The sequence below is a fragment of the Hemiscyllium ocellatum genome, chromosome 11 (assembly GCF_020745735.1).
Source record: "Hemiscyllium ocellatum isolate sHemOce1 chromosome 11, sHemOce1.pat.X.cur, whole genome shotgun sequence".
In the NCBI taxonomy this organism is placed as follows: Eukaryota; Metazoa; Chordata; class Chondrichthyes; order Orectolobiformes; family Hemiscylliidae; genus Hemiscyllium; species Hemiscyllium ocellatum.
The window spans coordinates 92,042,620-92,062,554 of record NC_083411.1 but is presented as its reverse complement, the minus strand read 5'-3'; the positions used below and the strand labels follow the sequence as shown (position 1 = coordinate 92,062,554).

Below are 19,935 nucleotides of genomic sequence, written 5' to 3'. Positions count from 1 at the left end.
TGTTTTTGTTTCAAATTAACTGTGTTTTCCACAATTTTCAGTACCAAGAAAGAAATTGATTACCTCTAATACGATGAAAGTTTAGCATAGATTGTTAGAAATTGGAAGGGTTCTAACTTATAAGTATAATAAAATCTTTACATTGAAAAATTACAGATGTTATCATTGAGCAATTTAGATAATAGTAATAGTATTTGACTTCAAGTTTTTTTTGAGCACATGTGAAATCCTAGAAGTGTTATGTAGTTTGAAATAATGAAGTCAAAAACAAGGTCATATATTGTTAAAATTTAACAATTTAGAATGTTACTACAAAACCTGTGGTGTTTCACTGCATGTGTCTTCTGTCATCATAAAGAATTTGGTGATAAATTCCTCCTCTGCAATACATATGGGTTCCAGTTCTGCTAATACATGATCTATGATCTTAAGAGAGAGGGAAAAAATAACAGTAATGACATAAAACTCAACCAAGCAACATGCTTTTGTAATAATTTACTAAATGTTAACAAAAAGTGATTAGCACTGCTGCCTCACAGCACCAGGGACTTGGGTTCGATTCCAGCCTCAGGCGACTGTCTGTGTGGAGTTTACACATCTCCCAGTGTCTATGTGGGTTTTCTCTGGGTGCTCCGGTTTCCTCTCACAGTCCAAAGATGTGCAGGTTAGGGAAATTGGCCATGCTAAATTGCCCATAGTGTTCAGGGATATGTAGGTTAGGTGCATTAGTCAGGGGTAAATGTAGAGTAATAGGGTAGGGGATTGGGTCTGGGTGGGTTACTTTTCAGATGGTTGGTGTGGACTTATTGGGCTGAAGGGCTGGTTTCCACACTGTAGAGATTCTATGAATTGGTTTATGAAGACTGTCCTTTAACCCTTCCATCTACTCGGGTATATAAAACAAATCAAGATTCCTTCTGAAAAACTGGTGAACCCATTATTTTATATGTAGCATGGCAGCAGTTTCATGGCAATTTTCTAATATGTAAATTATCCAATTATGAAATTTAATTCTTTGACTAGTCTGGCCGAAATTAGAACTCAACCTTAAGTTACATGTTCAACATCATAATGACTCCGCTGTTATATCTTCAGGTACCGTGTTCCAGGACAGCATTAACAAGGACGGTTGCCCATGATTATGCTTGCCAAGATACTGCATTGGTTTGCTGTTGCCTTCCAATCATGAATCTCTCTTATCACCCAGTCATTGGCATATGTTGGAAGGATTTATATAAATTGATACTTAAGCTATTTGGCAGAGTTATCAATGCATCTTCATTGGCCATCAACTGCTGTGAGTTGAATCCAGAACTTCTGTTTCAGAGACAGGGACAGTATCCATTGTGCCACAAGACCTCCCAGTATTTCATAATTGAGGCAATTCCTTTTTCCTTTAAAATAAATCATGTTAGAATAGAAGAAATGTCAATCATCTTTAACCTAGAAAGATGTTCCCTTATCAGCTGGATTTTTGCTACTGAGGCAGGTAGCAAATTATCTGACTCAGCAGACCTGCTGAAGTATAAAAGGCTCCACTGGACTAAATTTTCATGCTAAAGAGGTGGGATGTGGCCAAGTCAGTGCACTGGCCCAGAAGGATTGGATGACTAGCAAGGTGGGCTGGTTAGAAGGCAAATTTGCTTCTCTCGGAAATCATCTCAATAGTTTTTAAGATCTAAGGCCCTTTTAGCCTTCACAACCCTTCACCCCAATCCCCACGTACTATCATGCTATCTCATGTCTCCTTTCCATGCAGCTCCATGCTTCCTTCTACCCTATGGTGCTTCCATGACAACATCCACCATTCCCCACTCCGCTTACCTTCGCTGCATGGCCCTTCCTATGTCTATGCTACTTTCATAGTCATTCACTCAGTATCCATCATTCAGCCATCCATCCACCTTAAGAACCATAAGATGAAAAAAACGTCTAAGAGCCTAATACAGCTCTCACTCAAATATATCAAATAGTGCAAAAACAAAATCCATTCATAAAACCCATTTAAAGCTTGTTCTTGGAGAAAGCCACTGTTGCCCATGAAGTATCTGGCTGGCATTTAATACATCAGGTTTTCTCCAAAGAGCTCAGGACCCCCATAACTTCGATTAAACTCCATCCTTTGTTTTTAGGCTTACTGTTAGCATATCTTCCTTACAGTCCACAATACAGATTCACTAGGTAGCAGCATAGAAGGGATGTAAGCTTGGAAGATAAACTGATGGGCGAAATAGCATCACTTAAAAAACAGAAGTAGTAAGTCATTCAGCCCCTCATGCCTGTCCCTCCATTCAGCAAGATCTTGACTAATCTGTCCCAGGTCTGAACTCTCTTTGTGCTGCCTCAGCAGAGCCATCAACTCCCTGATATTTCAGAAATCTACTTAACTACTCTTTAAGTATTTTCAATGATGCAGCCTCCACATTTTTCTGTGGTAGAAACTTTTGGACATTCACTACCCTTTGGAAGAAGAAATTCCTTTGTACCACAGTTTTAAATGAGCATTCTCTTATTCTGTAGCTAAGTCCCCCAGTTCCAGATTCCCCACTAGTGAAAATATCTTTTCAACATCCACTCTGTCAAGGATCCCTCAGAATCTTGTACATGCTCTGTGCCTAAGTGAACATCTGTAGCTAACACCCAACATACCTGTAGCCATAGATAAGAGTAATTAGGTTCATCTTTGAAAGTAGGTTGTCAGTGCAATTTTGATATTACAAATTCATATTTTGGCCTGGATAATGATTTTAATTGAGGTGCCTATTCAGAAACAATGATAAATAGATGTATGATGTATATACACTGTTAAAAGAAATAAGACCTGCAAGGACAATGGTTAACCAACACAGCCTGATTTGCCACACCAGGCAAAATACTGTCAAACATATTTTCAGACATTGCATCTGTGGGGAAAGTTACAAGATTGATGTCAATCAAGGAATTGTTCTGGTGCAGAAGCCCATTTAGGCTATTGTGATTGTACTGATTCACCCAGCAAGTTTTAGAACCAACTATGGTACTGTGTCATTTGCTGCGAAGGTAGCTGTTGCAAATATGTACCATAAGATTGACACACATATTTTGTGGGTGGCACGGTGGCACAGTGGTTAGCACTGCTGCCTCACAGCGCCTGTAGACCTGGGTTCAATTCCCGACTCAGGCGACTGACTGTGTGGAGTTTGCATGTTCTCCCCGTGTCTGCGTGGGTTTCCTCCGGGTGCTCCGGTTTCCTCCCACAGTCACAAAGATGTGCGGGTCAGGTGAATCGGCCAAGCTAAATTGCCCGTAGTGTTAGGTAAGGGGTAAATGTAGGGGTATGGGTGGGTTGCGCTTCGGCGGGTCGGTGTGGACTTGTTGGGCCGAAGGGCCTGTTTCCACACTGTAAGTCTAATCTAATCTAATCAATTGGTGACTAAAAGCTCCATGTTGGATTTATTTTGCTTTTATTTTTGGCTTTCACTGAGATGCTTTTGATGCTGTTTTAAAAGTTTTCAGATTTTATGTACATAAATTGTGTCACTACTTACCCTCAGCAATTTCTGTTTTCATCAATAGTGTTCCTCACACTTGTTCAAGTTACCTATTCTATTTACATCCTGATATATTTTTGGGTTAAGTACTGTATGTTATTAATTCCAAGGTGAACCCATTTAAAAAGACACGGAAGGAATATAGAAAGGTAAAACTTTAGATTGTTCACTGAGATTGAACTTACCTGTGTACAAAATGTAGAAATGCTCCATTCTTTATCCTCTTCATCCTTTGCCTTAGTCATCACAGGTGACACCACAAAAAGAGGAAAAAGGATGGTATTTAAAGTCAGTGTATTACAGGTTAATGCTGTGCAGATATTTCTTTGCTAAAGCAAACATAAGAATACTAATTACTATAATTTTTCACAAAATGAAAGAAGGGAGTAATAAAAAATAAACCTTGATGCTACTGTGCATGGAAATATACATCTAGCATGTGATTGTCAATCAGACTTTTAACAGATTGACACAAATTCTGCAATGATAAATTACAGCTGATCAGGTTGGCAATCATATAAAACAAATGTGGGCAAAAATATTTAATTACCCATGAACTAAGGCTACTATGGTTTCCTTAAACAGCCAAAACTAATCGACGGATCAAAAAGACCTCACTAAATAAAATTAAGCTGAACTAATGAATTAGGCATCAATTGAAAGTGACGAGGGCTGCTGATGAACTGCGTAATAATAAAGAGGTCAAGCAGGGTGTGTGGTTAGAATCTCCCCTACATGTTTTAAATATAACTTGTCCCTTTTAAAAGCGAGCTGATGAACTCATCACACAGAAGTTACTGGTAACGGTGAAGGACATGGCTACAAGAAGATAAACACCAATGCAGAAGCAGATCAGAGGGAAGCCTCCTGAATTTCCATTGAGGCACTGAGGTGTTAAGACAAAAAATGCAAAGGAAGTCATGTTTCTGAAGAGGGCAGTGAGCGCTCAATGTAAATCTTCAGAAAGCAGACCAATTCATGGAATCTACCAAAATTATCTGCAGCACTAATCAAAATGTTCCTTTTCTTTGAAGACTTGGATAATGCAATCTCATAATAAAAACAAAATGACTTTTCCACAAAAGGAGGTCTTTCAGCCAATCCGACCCATGCTAGATCTCTGCCAGATTAATTCAATCCCTTGCCCTTTTCTTGTAGCCCAGAATGCTTATTCTCTTTAGGTGTCTACACAATCTCTTTTGCATGCACATCCACAGTTCCCTCTGTTTCTGCACTTCCCTTTGAGTTGTATTCTTAGCAGGTAGGATATCCTGCCCTAGGTACTTGTTTCTGAAGGTCTGCAATAGGAATGTTAATTACCTGATTGGGAAAGGCCTGCCACATTTCAAGCCAAAGGAGGTAATATACATCACTTGTAGCGCTCCAGCTGGTAGCTGAGGCCCCTTCACTTCCATTAAAATTTCCCTTAAGAATCTGGTCTTGAAGGGTAAATGTAAAGTCTTTTCATATTGTCAAATTTTATCATTAGGTGCTGTTTATAGATTTGTTTTTAATTCATCAAACCAATTTGTCTCTTAAAGATAATTTGGGCTTTTCACTGACCAGCCTTTTTCATTTCAAAGTATAAATGTGACATATTTTCTGGAATATAAATGGGGAAAATTAAACTTTGGGCACTGATTTTATAAATTCCTTTTTATTTTATCCTAGTTAAAATCAGGCAAATTAACCATCTTAGTAATTCAACTGGTCATTTAACATTTGTGACAATTTGTGTAGTAGTGGAGTTTGATTATAAGCATAAGTTGGAGCAGCACGGTGGCTCAGTGGTTAGCACTACTGCCTCATAGTGCCAGGCACCCAGGTTTGATCCCAGCCTTGAGCGCTTGTTTGTGTGGAGTTTGCACATTTTCCCTGTGTGTGCGGGTTTCCTTCCACAATCCAAAGATGTGCAGGTTAGGTGAATTGCTCAGGGGTAAATATAGGGTAGGGGAATAGGTCTGGGTGGGTTACCCTTCAGGGTGTGGACTTAATGGGCCAAAGGGCCTGTAGGGATTCTAATTCTAATTCACAATTCTCTCATCAGAGCATAACAAGAGCTATCGAGGTGGGTAGGAATGTGGATTTATGGTTACAATCAGATCAGACATGATTTAGTGAATGGCGTAGCAGGCTCAAGGAGCTGAATGGCCTTTATTTGGTCATTGCTCCTTATTTATATGGTGCATATTTGTTCACATGTAATACAGTGCTTTTTCCAATGGAAAAACACAGTATAGTATAGTTAAAATCATGTCAACTGTCCAATGGGGAAAAGCACAACATAGACATAGATGTGAGTTTGGATTCAACCCAAGAGTCCCCAAATCACCTGTGAAAATTAGCTCACAGGAGTAACCAACTGGAAAAAAAGATGCTCCTTTAAATAGTAGGAAATAGCAAAGATCTGCGACTCAACACACAGGGTGCTACCCTTCTTTATTTGCTGCTTATAGGTTCACTACTGACCTCTTCACTAGCAAAGGGGGAGAGAAACAACTTGTGCTTGCGGAAATGGCTCACAGTTAGAAAGGTCAGTGCTGCACTTAAGGAATTACTGTAGAAACCGGGAGGAATGAGGAGACCATGAGTGGTATTTGGAGGGTGGGGGGAGGGGGACTAGGGATGTAAGAGGGAGGCTGCAGATGGTGACAGGTGGAATAGGAAGCTGGAAAAGATGTCATGAGACAGAAGGCAGCTGCAGGGAGCTTGTGGGAGGAGTGGGGAGGGAGGTTTCAAGGTTTGGGTGCAGAGAAGGAGGTTGCAAAGGAAAGAGGACAGTATTTAATCTGCCTGCACAGGAATACTCATCTAACTGGAATCCAATAAAAATTTAAATCGCTGAGGCAATGAAATCCTTGTAAATAAGTCTGTGGAATGTCTAATTTAGAGCTGCATGAGGTCAAATGTTACTGTACTTTGGAGGGGGGAGGGGGAGTAGCGATTTGTCAGCTGTTGAATACAAATCTGAGATCTGAGATGCAGTAAATAAGGTTGTAGTTACTGGGTTAAAATGCTCCAGTTTTGTGCATAAATGAAAACTTCAAGAAGGTCTTTGATTAGGTTCCGCAAAGAAAGCTACTGAGTAAGACAGGGGCCCATGGTGTCAGAGGCGAGGTGCTAGCATGGATAGAAGCTTGGCTGTCTGGCAGAAAGCAGACAGTGGAGATAACTCAGCATGGCACCTGAGACAAGTGATGCTCCACAGGGCTCAAATGTTGGGACCACAACATTTCATTTTATACATTAACAATCTCAATGAAGGAACTGAGGGTATTCTGGCTAGATTTGCAGACGACACAAAGATAGATGGAGGGACAGGTAGCATTGAAGAGATGAGGAAGCTGCAGAAGTGGCAGATAGGGTACGTGTGAGAAAGTGTGGAGGTCATGTACTTTGGTAGGAAGAATATCGGCATGGACTACTTTCTAAATTGGGAGAAAATTCAAAGTGTCAGTGCAGAGACTTGAGAGTTCTGGTCCAGGATTCTCTCAAGATAAACTCAGGTTTAGTCAGTAGTTGGGAAGGTAAATGCAATGATGGCATGTATTTTGAGAGGACTTGAATATAAAAGCAGTGATATACTTCTGAGGCTCCACAAGGCTCTAATGAGCTCACATCTGAATTATTGTGTGCAGCTTTGGGTTCCACATCTCAGGAGGATGTACTAGCCCTGGAACATGTTCAGAGGTGGTTCACAAGAATAGTCCCAGGAATGAAAAGCTTAACATATGAGGAACGTTTGAGGACTCTGGGTTTATACTTGATGGAGTTTAGAAGGATTGGTGGGGGGGGGGGTATCTAATTGAAACACTGGTTCCATTGGCAGGAGAGACGAGGACCCCAGGCATAGTCTTAGAGTAAAGGAAAGACCTTTTAGAATGGAGATAAGGAGAAACATCTTCAGTCACAAAGTGGTGAATCTATGGAATTCATTGCCACAGAAGGCTGTGGAGGCCAGGTCATCGAGTATATTTAAGACTGAGATAGATAGGTTCATGGGTATCAAGGGGATCAAAGGTTACGGGGAGAAAAGAGGAAAATGGAGTTGAGAAACTTATCAGCCACGATTGAATGGCGGAGCAGAATTGATAGGCTGAATGGCCTAATTTCTGCTCCTATGTCTTATGGTCTTATAACAAGGCAATAGCTTTGACATCATTGCAGAAGATATGTTTAGGATAAAAGTTTTTCATTTGCAGAAATATATATCAGTTATTTTGGGAAAAAAACTTCCGTTAATTTATACTTGTTACCTTATGCCAATTTAAATACTGTGGTGTATTGAAAATTAATGCTTTTATTGTGTAACATGGATTCAAGTTTAATGTAGTTTTTATCATTGTTGAGATACTGATGAATTGTTCTCATTCTGTCCACATATCCCAAATGCCAACACAAATACATAAGGTGCTGCCACTCCATGGCAGCATCACTAGATAACTCAGTTAGTGGGAATGAAACAGAAGCCCCTAAAATCCAAAATGTTGTCCACAAAAATCAAAATATAGCCCTTAATAAAGTCTCAAGATGAGTCCTCAAGAAAGAAAAATTATTTTGACCTTGGTTGTAAGCTGTCATTTTGTTAAACTCAGATTTAAATTGCTCTGGCTGATATAAGAATTGCAATTTTGACATTTGAAAAATATCTAACCATTATTTTGAAACTAAAATGAGCATCCTTCCCAGAATATAGTCTATTGTTTATATAATTGTGGCAATTACCCATGCTTCACTGAATTTCAAATGTGAATCGTTTCAGAACCCATGTGTTCCATTCATCTGAGAATGAAAGGAGAAAGTGAGGCCTGCAGATGCTGGAGATCAGAGCTGAAAATGTGTTGCTGGAAAAGCGCAGCAGGTCAGGCAGCATCCAAGGAACAGGAGATTCGACGTTTCAGGCATAAGAAGGGCTTATGCCCGAAATGTCGAATCTCCTGTTCCTTGGATGCTGCCTGACCTGCTGCGCTTTTCCAGCAACACATTTTCAGATCTGAGAATGAAAGTCAGTTTCCAGAAGCCATAATAACAAATTATGCATTTGATGTGGTTTCTGCTTTGTTAACACGAACTGATAAGATGGTGCATGGAAGATAAATAAAGGTGTGAAGGTGACAATGGAATGACATGAAGGTGTGCGGGGGCCTGCTGAAGAAACCAAGGGTTGAAGATGGAGAATGAAATGGCCCTAATGCGCCTCCATATCCACATTTCTCTCCTTCTGTTACATGACTCACAAACTGCTCTGCTAACCTGACCCCAGTGTAAAAACAGAAATGGTCCATGATATCATACATGCAATCATTTGCATGCAGTCAGTTATGCAATCGGGAGCCATTTAAGTGCATAAGTCAAGTGTTTCCAATTTTAAAGGGAGATTTGGTCCCTTGCATCTAAGAACACATGCCCAGTTCTGCCTTGTTTTGATCCAGATCTTGGTATGGCCATCATATCATATACTCATATGGTTATCTGAGACTGCAGCTCCCTAACCTTATTTAGAGTGCTTCATGTGTTGATAAAAATGTATTGTGAACCTTATTTAGACTTGGTGCTCTGGACTTAGATCTGGCTGGGTTCCGAACAGGAACCATCATCATTACCAGTGTTCTGAAGCATATACTTGTTTGAAAATCAGATGTACTGAAGGGACTCCTGCATTATAAGCAATAAATATTATAAACAAGGACAGGACTTATAACAATTAATTGCAGGGCCCTGGTAATGTTGTAGAACTGAGAGATGTAGGAAGTCAGGCACATAATTCTTTGAGATTTGCTTCACATGTAGACAGACTGATCAAGAAGGCGTTTAGCACGCTTGTCTCAATCGCTTAGACATTTGAGTGTAGGAGTTGGGACATTATGTGAGGTTGTGCAGGATGCTGGTGAGGCCTCTTCTGGAGTACTGTGTACAGTTTTGGTCTCTGTGCTATAGGAAGGACAATATTAAATTGGAGAGGGTTCAGAAAAGATTTATCAGGATGTTGTCAGGAATGGAGGGTTTGAGTTATAAACATAGCCTGTGACTTCACTAGAGCACTGGAGGTTAAAGGGTAACCTTATAGAAGTTTATAAAATTATAAGGTGCATAGATAAGTTGAATAGCAAGGGTTTTTTCCCTAGTGTAGAAGAGTGTTCAAAACTAGTGGGCATTTTTTAAGGTGAGAGGAGAAAGATTTAAAAAGAACATGAGGAAGAACTTTTACTTTTACACAGACAGTGGTTCACAATTGGAATGAAATGACAGAGGAAAAGGTGGATGCAGGTACAGTTACAACATTTAAAATACATTTGGAAAGGTACATGCACAGGAAAGGTTTGGAGAGATATGGGCCAAATGCAGGCAAGTGGGACTAGTTTGGTTTGGGAACATGGTTGGTCTAGACTAGTTGAACTGAAGAGTCTGTTTCCATGTTGTATGATTCTATAATTTTGTCATCTGTCCAGTCCATTTTGACTGATGGCATTCCTCTCTGCTTGCATTCTCTTAAGTTGGAGTGACCACAATTAGAAAGGTGCCATTCACGTAGCTCTCAGTCTTGTGAATATAAAGCTGGCATTGTCGCAGCGGACCCATAGGTCTGCTCTCTCATCAGAGAGGCATGACTTATAGTAGTTTCACCTGAGCGTCACCATGCCTCATGCGAGGGGAAGAGATTGGGTGAGGAGAGTCCTTTATAGTATCCTAAAGCAGTGGGAGAAGTGAACCTGAGCTGGTGGCGGTCCGCTATGTCACAAATCAGCCAACCAACCAACTGAGCTAACTGAACCGGACACCAGTTGCTGTTCAAGCCCAAATCCATAGTTTAAGCTCCTACAGCTATTGGCACCTCCAGCATGAGAAGTGTCCTGAAATTCCCACATAAATCTAATGTACCAGTGGATAGATTTCCAGAGGACATTTCTTCCATACTGCAACATCAATCATTTACAAAGCATAAATCAACTCCCAAATCTGCAGCCCCTATAAATCAGGACCCCTGCTAAACACTTAGATTCTCCTCTTAGATTAACCATCAGCATTTGCATGCTAAAACTAAACTGGCCACCATTGGCATACATGATGTATAATTTGTAGATGGCTGCACCGTCATTGCAGCTGCACCCGATTTGCAAGCCACTCTCAATCTGTTCAATATTTCAGACAAAAATCTTGCCCTTGAATGTTGCCAAAATGAAATTCTTTTATCAACTCACAACTGATCAAACATTACGCCTGCCTTTCATAGTGAAGGAGAGACTCTGACATATCCTAAAATTTGACAATCCCCTCTCTTAAATGATTATCATTGAGGAATCGTGATTTGGAGGTGCCAGTGTTGGACTGGGTGGACAAAGTTAAAAATCACACAAGACCAGGTCATAGTCCAATAGGTTTATTTGAAAACACTAGCTTTCGAAGCACTGTTTACTCATCAGGTGAACCACGTGATGAAGAAGTATCACTTGGGAAGCTAGCGCTTCCAAATAAACCTATTGGACTATAACCTGGTGTTGTGTGATTTTTTACTTTGTCATTGAGGATGAGATCCAACGCTGCATCATCTGCACCAGCTCAGCCTTCTACTGAGTGTTTGACAACAAAGCCAATAGAAGTCCTGGCTTACAGAGCAGTTGTCATCTTCATAGTCCTGCAATGTAGTGGAAACTGTACTGTACACCAAAGATGCAAGACAGAAATTCTGTCAACAAAGCCTCTGCTGCATCATTCGGATTCCTTGGGAATACCATTGAAGAAATGTGTCTTCTTGAAGCTAGCTCCTTACGTATTAAGGGAAAACTCCAGCAAAATCAATTTTGATGGAATGAACAGAGTGACCAGATGGTTAAAAAGAGTCTCCCCTGCCAGCTTCTGTTTTTTCAACTCGGCATTAGATAATTTTCCAAGGAAGGACAAAAGAAAATGCTTCAGAAACACATCCTTTGAAGCATGCCAGCATTGACATGGATGACTGTGAGGAGCTTACTGCCAAATTTCAACTTGGTAATTATTTGTGAATCAAGTTGCATCATACTTTGAGTCACAGCATCTGACTCATGATATAGAACAGTGCCAGATAAAGAAAGAAGAGAAAGCAAATCGTGCACTCTAGCTCCTACTATTTTGTTGGGACAAACGTCCACATATGACTACATGAGTCAGGAATTGGTATGTTCTGTCACATGAGAAGCTATAACAGAAAACTCTGGACTTCAAGCAGACATTGTCCTCAAATTAAGGGACAGCCACCATCAACATCATGTTTCAGATGGTCTCATGGTTTAAACATATTGGGCCTGCAAAAGTGCAGGGGTGTTGCCGCTAGCCATATCTGTCAGGTGTGCTCCTCTTCACTTTTTAAGGAAATGGACGAGTATTTCAGTATGAAGTCTTTGAAATAGTGGAAATGGTCACACGGTCATATTTTCCATCTAAGGTGAACACATACCTGTTCATAGATTGGAAATTTTTATTCACAAAAATTCCTGGAACATCTTCTGTTACTCTAATAGGAATAAACAAGGAAAATCAGCCACTTCTAAAAAATCACAAAGGTCTATCACTTGGGGTGTTAGCACCTATCAGGGAAAAAATGCATTGGTTGACAAAGCAAGCACGTAGAACCGACTTTGTGCAGCTGGGTAGCAACCTGGAAGGAAGGTGAAAACGTTTAAGGCTGGTGATTTAGGCATTAATGGGCAAAATATGACCTCCTGGTTCAGAAGGCAGCAGGGGCTGCTGCAAGAGAGTGCATAAAGGAGCAACAGCTTGCTTGACGAGGCACAACCTCTTGATGTAGTCTTCCTCAGAAATGTAAAGGAACTGATTCTTGGTCCATGGATCCTCTGGATAGCTACGGCTTTCTAAGAGGTTGCTTTACCTGCTGTCTACCAACAGGCCCACTTATTTATCATCCCTATTGTTGAGGGTACTTTTCCTGCTGCTCTTCTATCAACTATTCCTTCATTCAAAGGAAAAATGCAATTCTAGCCCCAATGATAAATGGTGAGTTAGCGCAACTAAGGGTAAAAAAAAATTACTAACAAGTAATTTCCAATTTGCAGGATGGAAATGATGTTGGGGACACAGTTGAGGAGAATCGAAACCAAGAATTAATGTTACATTGATTTATCTGAGATCCTCTAGTTGTACGTAACATGCCTATAAGATCTAGCATACGATAATAACATGCAAGTGATTTTATCTCAGGATTTCTTAAGTTACACTGCAATCTTTAAGAGTAGAAAGTAACAAAGAGATAACTAATAAATACATCAAGTAGTTTAGGAGCATCAGTAAAAATTGAAGCCATCATTTGATTATCAATGTTAATTCACAAATACCTTACTACAATGTTAAAAAGAAACTGTTGACATATTTAAAAATTCTTTGTGCAGTGTGTGTCTCAAAACACAAAGAGAGTCAGGCTTTCTGTGGCAATATACACTTATTACTTGTTACAACAAATTATTTGTTTTAGTCTGAAGCAGTGGATAATGATGGTAGAGGCTCCAACTCTCCATCAGGTGGCTGACCAAGAATCAGTCATGTTGGCAACATTTGCCATTGCAAGAGTTAGAAGCATTTACAATTGATAATTAATTCATTTGGCCATTACATGAATCCAGCTTCCTTGGCTACTATCTCCGAGGGAAGTACCGTAATCTGGAGTTCATGACTCAAAGGCAGAGACAATATCCAATGTGCATCAAGACCTCCCAACATTCTTTGTACCAATGCACTATTTTATGATATCAACATTTCAAAGTTACCTTCGCAGATTGAATCTAACATATTACTGAATGAAATTAAGGACAGAGACTGTTGCTGCACCTTGTCCATCATTCGACGATCTGCAATGTCAGTTTCTGATCCTAAATGTTCATATAAAGAGTTTCTGAAAAGTGTTTTCTGTAGATTGGATGTAGAAGCAGTCAGCTTTTCAAAACTTTCCTGAATTCCTGAAAATCACAGCACACAAATTTTTAAAAAAATTATCACGGATTTTACATTAAATGTTCACCCCTAATTCCTGCTGCCAGAGAGGAATAATTGTGCATGCCTTGTGCTTACCACCCACTGTTTTTGCTGTAGACCCATTGTTCATCTCTATTAGCTGACCACACAATGTTCATTTTCCTTGTTGCCTCCCACTAGCATCCTCTCCCAAGCCATTGTCAATATTACATGAGCCTTCATCACATCTCTCCCGATACATCGTTATGCTCCACTACAGAAGACCATAAGGATATTGAAGCAGAAATTAGCCATTCAGCCCATCATGTCTGCTGTGGCATTCAATGATATTATAGCTGATCTGATAATCTTTAACCCCATTTTCCAGCTTTATTCCCATAACCTTGATTCCTTCAGGAATTAGAAAGCTGTCCATCTTAGCCTTGGATATACTTAATGATCCAGCCTCGACACCCCTCTGCAAATATTGCAAAATCTTGTCTTATCCACTGAGATACTGATCTCCCCCATCATTAAGGAAGGCAATATCTGTGAAACCTCCTTCTCCTGCCATTTATTCTATAGACCACCACCACAGAGTGGATGTGGCAGGACAGCAACTTTGATTCCATCTGCAAATTGTGACATTGCTTATCTCTGTCTGTTGCATACTGTTAAGGCTGTGTGAAATGAGGCTTAAGTTGCTAGGTCTGTTCTAAATCTATTCCATTTAACACAGTAGTATTGCCAACAAGTATAACAGACGATATCGACCAATGTGAGGACAAGATATTGGGTGGAAATTGTAGGGGTCTGAATAGCTTGGGCTTTGACAGAATTTGTGGCATAATTAGACAGGAATTCTGACAAAGCCAATTCTGAAATCAAGTTCATCTTTGTCTGTCATTTGTACTTTTCATGAGTGGCATAGTGAATTTTCATTGGCAGTGATGAGTTCCCATTTGATGGGATTATTGTTTGTTAGATGCCCTGTTGACAGTTTAACTCACCTGACTAATATTCAGATTTCTATCTCAACAAACTCACCAAATAATCAAGGCATTGAGAAGCCTTGACATAGAAAACCAGAGGGAATACCTGGCATATTCAGTTCACTGCTTGCTCCAAAGAACGTCCATGTTGGACCCTGGGCTACAACACCTCTGTTCCATGTAGTGCTTCTGCACTTCCATGCTGCACCGATAAGTATCATTGCAATACTGAAGTAAGGACACTGCATTCAGAGTCATGACACAGCTAATGGACTGTATCAGGTTGAACCTTTAGGAGTTTTGCTCACCGTCCTCATGTACACTCACTCTGAGCCTATTTGAATGATCACAGCCTCCCTCCTTTGCATTGCTTGCTTTTATGTAGTTTGCCCCCTTAGATAGAAAAATGAGGTTCAGTTTACTTCTGTGTTGCTTTGTCATTTAGCACACACACAAAAAAAGGAAGCTTAATGGCTGTTAGTAGATAGGCCTAAGTCAAATCAACGGGATAACTTTGCTTAGGGTGTGTTGTCCCAGTTTGTCAAGGGCTGATACCAGTCCTGGGGTTTGGAAACAGTCAGTCAACCAATCAACTGCGGAAAGGTCAGAGTCAGGATGCTGTGCACATAAGCAACGAGGAATTGAATGTCACACAGCCCAGCACCCATCATGAAATTTTCTGCCCTATTGGGGGCTGTTTTCTTCCTGGAATAAGAACAGGATGAAAGTGGGTGACATAGCTATCACTTTTGGTGTAGGTGGGGATGTTTCTAGAGTGAGTGATTAGATAGCGTAGAGAAAATGCAGGGTTACTGGTATCATGGTTGGGGTGAGTGACAAGAACTGAGTGAAGATGCTGCTCAGACAATAGTTTGAGTGGTAGGACATTAGATTTGAAGGTGAATATAATAGCAGATATAGAGTGAGTGTGAGGTATCAGGAAAAGATGGTGGCACTTACACTAGTGGATTGGAGAAGGTCATTCACATCCTGCCTCTGCACTATCCTGTCCAGCAGGACTTCCAGTTCACTGCCCATACAATGGTGTGTAGATTTCCTTTTGTCTGCCACGTCTGTGGCAAATGTCAGGAACCATGCACAGCAGCTACAGACAGACAGTTCCTGTCAGGGTGCTCAATCGACTTTCAAAGATGGCAAGGGTCAAAGGGATGTTAGTAAATTTCGGTATATCCGCTGAATGGCAACTTGTTCTGGGAAAAGTATATGGTAAGTTGGCGCCAGAATTGACAAGATGGATACCATAGGGGTGGGATTGAAAGTTAACAGTCAGATTTGAGAAGAAATGGCGAGAAAACCGACTCGGTTTGTCAGTGGAAATTCCTCCAAAAAACTTGATGCAAACTAGCCACAAGATTCAACCCATCATCTCTCCATAAACTGTATCATGGTGACTGCTAATAATACAGCTAGAGACAGGTGCCTCTGCAACAGGTCGATTGATAAGATCAAGGTCAAGTATGTTCTTCTCTCTTGTTGGTTCTCTCACAACCTACAGAATAGAGTTGAGGGGCTAAACGGTCTACTCTCGATGTCATGTTCCTGGAACTGAATTATTTGAGCAGATAATTTTATAATGTTTTCTTGTGGACTGTCACTGCTTTGGCCACATGGTTGGCAGGAAGAGGATGAGCTGCATTCTTGAACCACCGCACTTCATGTGATCTTGGTACACTTATAGTACTGTTAGAGAGGGGAATTAATATTTTGGACCAAGGATAAAACAAGGTGTGCAGTCAGATCGTCCTGGTTGATTACAAATTTAGCATCATGAGAAGGCTGTTGATGAGTGATTGCCACTTATTGAATAAGCACCTAATGACAACTACTTTCTTCACTTTGCTGATGACTGATGGTAGACTGATAGGATTGTAAATGGTCCTGAATTTTGTGAAATTATTCAAATTCCTAGTACTTTAAAAATCAATGAATGCTACTTGCGTGTGTCAAGGAATTGAAGAAAATCTGTTCCAGCAGTTTAATAGATGGTTGTTGACATAACCTTAAGTGCTATTATTATGGCATTATTATATATCAGTGTTTTTTCCAATATGGCATCACAGTGGAAGCTGTAAATTCCAAGTCTAATTGACAGTTCAAAGAGGTAATTAAAGAATTAGCTGTTTGGTATGGGAGCCTTAATACAAAAGTTTGTTTTAATACTCAGCTAAGTACTTGAGGAGATTTAGTGGGTTGAATAGCCTTTATTGAATGAGAGTTCACTTCATATAGAATAGTCTGTAATAGATATTTATTTTGTTTCATCATTGATCCTGAGGTCTCCCATGGTTAATGTTGAGAAATTTTCCATTGAGGGCAACAAGGAACCATGGCAGTAGGTGATGCAGGGCTATGTTTGGCATGAGTTGACATTTGTGGGCATGGAGATTTCATATGGAGGACATGAGTTTGCATTTATTGGCATGTATGGGCATGGGGAACAGGTTGAGGGAAATATAGGTTTGACATATTTGGATGCGGGAATGTTTATGGGGTGGTGGTGGTGGTGGGAGTTACAGGATGCAAGCTTTAAGAAAGCAGCTTGGAAGATGTCAAAGAGAGCTAATGTTGGCCTTTTAAACAGCTATCCACATCACTTACAGTCACTTGTACTCACCTTCAATCTTCATCTGGGACTGGCTGGTCTAACTCCATCACTTACCTGAGCACTTGCCCCCAATCTCCTAATAGAAATTGCACCATTTTGGACACTTTTACACCAAACCAGAAGCCGAAGTCTGGAAAATTGCCCAACTCAAGCTATCAACACTCAGGAGTGAAAATACAGCCCGCATTTCTTTTTAAATTGCTTCACAGGCAGTAAATGTCTCTGAGTCATCATTTATTTCTCACCTTTCCTGCATTTGGTTCTTCATATCACGTGGACAGGCTCATAAACGTGACGGTGTGAACTTAAGGAGAAGGTTAAGATGAATTATCTATCCGCTGTTCCAAAGATAGACCCCTCCCATTTTACAATTTCTTCAACTTTTCAGAACTATTACTTTAATTTGTTTATTATATTTTAAATACCTTCATCAGACACCATCAGATCCACAGTAAAATCTATTATGAAACACTAATTTTTGTGTGTAACATGTATTTGTCAAAAAATTCTGAAGACAAGAATCACAATGTTCTTCGGAATCAAAACTACCATTAATAAAGGAAAAAAGAGAAATGCAATCATGGTTGGAAATTACAATTACAAACAATAATAGTTGGCTTGTGAATGTTTACAATAAGTAACAATTATAAATAAGTGCCTACTTTGGAGAAATGGCTTTACAGGTACGGCTAAATTTGCAGCTAAGTATCACAACTGCATTTTGGAATCTAGGTTAATCATAAATATAGTATTTTTTGTGTGATGTATCTTGCAGCTATATAAAAATGAGTTTTCTGTTTTGTAGTTTGCCACTCATACTTACTGAATCTCATGCCTTCTTTTGTTCCAGTTAATTTAAACTTCACCACATCAAAAAATTCTTTGGTTTGTTTTTCATAAAGTTTTCTAATGCTTCCTGAATACACCTGGAAAACGCAACAGAACTTGGGAAAAAGATATTTGACACTTATCATTAGTAATTTCAATGCAATTTGACAGTATTTCATACATTTTTCTTTGTGTTAAAGTTACATAATGCAAACACAGAGGATGCTGCAGAAACTCAGCAAGCCCATTGGCATATGTGGAGAGAAAAATAGAATTAAAATTTCAATTTCTACATGACTCTTCTTCAACATTTTAATGCACATAATGTGTCTAAAGTTTAAAAGTATTGACTGTAAATTAATAATATGTAGAACAAGACACAGCTGATAATCCACACTTGCTGAGCTTCTGATTGTACTTCAATGTGGTGTTTGGCACTCAGATATACATTTTAGCTATGTTGATTCTAGAAAGGCAGCACAGTGGCTCAGTAGTTAGTACTGCTGCCTCACATAACCAGGGATCTGAGTTTGATTCCAGCCTTGGGAGACTCTTTATATGGCACTTGCACATTCTCCCTGGGTCTGTGTGAGTTTCTGTCAGGTGCTCAGTTTCCTCCTGCAGTCCAAAAATGTGCAGATTAAGTGGATTGGCCATTCTAAATGCAGGGTTACTGGTATGGGGTGGGTCTGGGTGTGATGCTTTCCAGAGAACTGGTGTAGACTTGATGGGCCGAAAAGTTTCTGTCTGCACTGGAGATAAAAATTCCCCAGTTCCTGCGTCAAAGACTATTCCTTCAATGGCTTCTGGTCCATAATGACCTCCAATATCATTGTTATTTTTTATGGAAATTGTATGCCCTGCTCTCTGCCTCTCATCTCGCGCCAGGCCTGCTATTGCTCTTCATAGGAAATTTCATTCTAAACCAAATCTGCTCTTTCTGACTTTCACTTTGCTCTGAATGATCTTTTCTTTGTTTCACTTTCTGCTTCCTTTCAAAGGTGGCTAACTCTAATTATTCTTCAGAGCAACTATGTCACCATTCATTGGATAGGTAAGATTGGGTCTTATAAATATTGTGTTTGTTATCTCCAAAAACAGAATCCCAAACCAGATTAATTTAAAAGAAAATATTAACCTATTTTTGAAATCAACTTGTTCAGAGATGTTATTACACACCTCTAAAGCAGTTGGGACTTGAACAGCTTCCTGGTTCAGGGGTAGTGACTCTACCACTTCGCCACAAGAGGGCCTGCAAGCCAGCTTAAATGAAACACTATTTTATCTTCTGTGCCTACATCCAGAGAAATATGACTTGTGGAGCATTTGGCACAAGCTAAACCACCTGACAGTATCCAAGGTATTAATTCTTCCAGAACATGAACTTGCTCTGAATCGGAATTGTCCTCCAAGATGATTTGTATCCATATAAGATAATAATTCTAAACTTGAACAACAATAGAGGCAGGTACCATGTGCAATTAGACTATGTTTTGATAAAGATAGTTCTGGAATGGCTTTTAATTACTGGTATTGTGTATTCTGTTTTCTCTGTGAACTTGGCTGTTTATAGGAGGAGTCAATTCATGTACTTTCCTACATTTTCTTCAATTAATAATATATCAGGAAATATGAATAAGACATTTTAATAATGATTTATATTTTAATAATTACAAATTTAAAAACATAAGCAAAGTATAAACTTTTGAGTGAGAAATTACTGTTGGCAGGATCAGTGGATGAATGCTAAATTAACTGGATTTTTTGATCGGTAATTGTTACATTTGTATCTGCCCACAGGAATGTTATAGGATTTTGCACGAGAAGTCCTTGTTACTCAGTCATGGGAAAAATGCCATCTGGTGCCCATATAAACAAGGCAATCACCAGAAAATCTCCATAACCAAGAAGTCTGAATAACTGTTAATGTAGAATCCCAACCAGAAAGTGATATATTTAATTCCATGTCAAATGAGGTATGAAATAAAGAGAAAGATTGGATAATAGCGAGAGAAAAGAT

At 39.6% G+C, this 19,935-nt stretch overlaps 1 protein-coding gene across 1 annotated transcript in view; it reads right to left on the bottom strand.

Moving 5' to 3' along the window:
• Positions 1-19,935, bottom strand: part of LOC132820241 (exocyst complex component 1-like) — a 101,682-nt gene that overhangs the window by 30,951 nt on the left and 50,796 nt on the right. Inside the window, exons 9-12 of the mRNA XM_060832247.1 lie at positions 17,911-18,013; positions 13,347-13,474; positions 3,716-3,766; positions 319-426 (exon numbers count right to left, since the gene is read on the bottom strand). Of these exons, the coding sequence (XP_060688230.1) occupies positions 319-426; positions 3,716-3,766; positions 13,347-13,474; positions 17,911-18,013 (390 nt within the window). The remainder of the gene's footprint in view (positions 1-318; positions 427-3,715; positions 3,767-13,346; positions 13,475-17,910; positions 18,014-19,935) is intronic.